At 32.6% G+C, this 2,500-nt stretch overlaps 1 protein-coding gene across 45 annotated transcripts in view; it reads right to left on the bottom strand.

Annotated features, from left to right (window-relative positions):
* The window catches only part of mcf2l2 (MCF.2 cell line derived transforming sequence-like 2), a 198,625-nt gene that overhangs the window by 30,984 nt on the left and 165,141 nt on the right, over positions 1–2,500 (bottom strand). For 29 of the 45 annotated variants that reach the window (XM_073916415.1, XM_073916405.1, XM_073916424.1 and 26 more), the window contains one exon: positions 1,637–1,720. The exons of the other annotated variants lie outside the window; for them this stretch is intronic. In XM_073916415.1, the coding sequence (XP_073772516.1) occupies positions 1,637–1,720 (84 nt within the window). The remainder of the gene's footprint in view (positions 1–1,636; positions 1,721–2,500) is intronic. 45 annotated transcript variants of the gene reach the window in all.

Below are 2,500 nucleotides of genomic sequence, written 5' to 3' on the forward strand. Positions count from 1 at the left end.
AAATTTATACGAATTAGCCACTAAATCAAAAAATTACGAATTGCCAAGAGATTGCGTTGGTATATTTTGTTTAATCAAATGACCTTTTCTAGTTATCTCAACTTATAACAATCAAACGAACTAAAAAATGTTAAGTTAATAATTTTTTTTTGTATAACTTTGTATAACTTTGTATGACTAAAAAAAAGCGTTTGAAACCTGAATAACTGATTAAAATTAAAGTCACATTAATACAGATGTTGTCATGACCTTTTGGGCCCTATCATACACTCGGCATGATAAGGCGCGAGATGTGTATGGCATGATTTTTTGCTATTTTCAGACCAGAGAAACTTACATTTTTTTAAACATTTTTCTCCATGTTTTTTCAAATAGCAAATCCATTTGCATCACTTTGTGGACTCATGGATGGAGATGTGTTAAGGTGCATTGTTGGCACGTAGCTATTTTGAGAAACTGGCATAGATCGCGCCATTTACCAACGAACTGAAAGCTGGTCTACAGTCCAGCACAGAGCACCTATGCATTTCCAAACGCTTACAAATTGCTTAATATGTGCAGCAATACACAAATATCTTTACATAAAATACATATAAAAAAAATAAGGGTTTAAAAATATCCCAAAAAATTATTATTTTCTACATAAATGTGAAAACCACTGCCTCCATGCCTTATCTCAGGGGGCTTTTTCAGTTTATTCATGACAATTTGCATTTGTATAATGTTATTATCATCATCAGTAGTATTATTTATTATTAGTTTATCTCTATTTGTTTCAATAAAAACAAGCTTAGATTTGTCCACCTGTCAGGTTTTGGAGACCTACGCATGACCATATGGGGCAATAGGACGTGTGTTTGGATATAACTTTTTTGACCACACATTGTTAATATTGTTCATTTATTCATTTGCTGGAAATAAGAACTGAATTCAGATCTTTGTTTTAACAAACTAATTTGAAATGTGTAGACTAATGAACGTCTTCAGTGGAGTGTGTACAACACTGTTTTATTATCCACGAAAGTAAAGGTGTAAAGTAAAGAGTTAAAGTAAAGTAAAGAGGATTAGTGGAAGAGGCTCATTCTTTATCCTCGTGCTGCAGATGGTCGGTTTACCTGTTTTCTCGCTAGTGAATCGTTCAGTTTTTACATTTACAAAGTCCGCCATGTAAATAGCAAATGTACCATGGCGTGACGCAACTGACTCTTAAAGGCAATAGGAGATCAAACACTGATTGGTTTATGTTTAAAACACAATCATAGCTTATTAAGAGAATAAGCACAGCCCTGTTAGACCATGATCATTAAAATAGAGCCCTTTGTCTTTTTTTCAAAGTGTAAGGACAAAAGTTTGTAAATAGACATATCTAAAAATAGTAACACTTTAACTGATTTCATCTACTTTTTGCTCATTTTGATATTGTGATGACAGTACAAGTGTCTTTCTTTAATTAAAACATGACACTGCAATGCAAAAAAATAAACACTGCTACACCGTAAGCGAAATGTCACGATGGAAAAAGTTCATCACGTCATTCACACTGCAGGTGGGTGGTATACCTTGCTAAGAAAAAGTTCAGATGTGTCTTTGAAGGATATAATGCATGCAAGTAAAACCACACATGCGACTTTGATACCTTTAGTGCGTGGAGCAGTGGCAGAGCCGACAGTTGAGGCTAAAGAAAAGCGGCGAGTGACTTCTGTCTCCTTAGGTGCGGGTTCTGAAGTAGAGGCACATATGGGTTAGTAGTAAGAAGAGAAAACAGGATGAGGTGGTGAAATGAGTGAAAAGAAAAAAAAAAAAAACGCAGAAAGACGTCTGATCAGCAGATATGTTTGAAAGGTTTAGCAATGGTTTTGGGTTTCATGCAATTTCTTAGTACTCACACAAAATCTAAATACCTTCCTGTTGACCCAGGCCTCTACTTTCACATCATTAATCTGACAGCAGTACAATGTTTTTTTTTTTTTTACCTTTTGATTGTGTAAAAAGGTTGCAGAGAATTAAATTTTACAATTTTAATTAATAAAAAGTATTATATACCTGCATTATATACAGTAGTCAACATATAAAGTGGATCAAAAAGTTTTCAAAATTGTCCTAAGATGGGAATAATTATTGTTCAATAGTTTTAGATAATCTTTATTAACTTAAATTGACCCACTTCAGATGTTAAATATTGTAAACAAATGTTCTACTAGCAGAGTAATCCACATTTAAATTTTTTTTTTATTTTGAAAGATTTAGATTAGATCCAAGTATAGACAAACTTTCAACTTCTTTTGAGAGTTTGAGCTTGTAGGGATGGCCTGCCTATTTATTTTATTAATTTTGACTATGTTTATATTTAGGGAGAAAAGTAAGCTTCCTGTATTTTTCTTTAAATATTTATAGGTAATTTAGTTAATTTACTTTGCAGATTCTTTTTTTTTTTTTTTTTTGTTATTTTGTCCTGTGGCCACCCTGATGAGATGCTCGTTTAAATGTACTACTTTTTTCT

The sequence above is a fragment of the Danio rerio genome, chromosome 11 (assembly GCF_049306965.1).
Source record: "Danio rerio strain Tuebingen ecotype United States chromosome 11, GRCz12tu, whole genome shotgun sequence".
Lineage (NCBI taxonomy): Eukaryota > Metazoa > Chordata > Actinopteri > Cypriniformes > Danionidae > Danio > Danio rerio.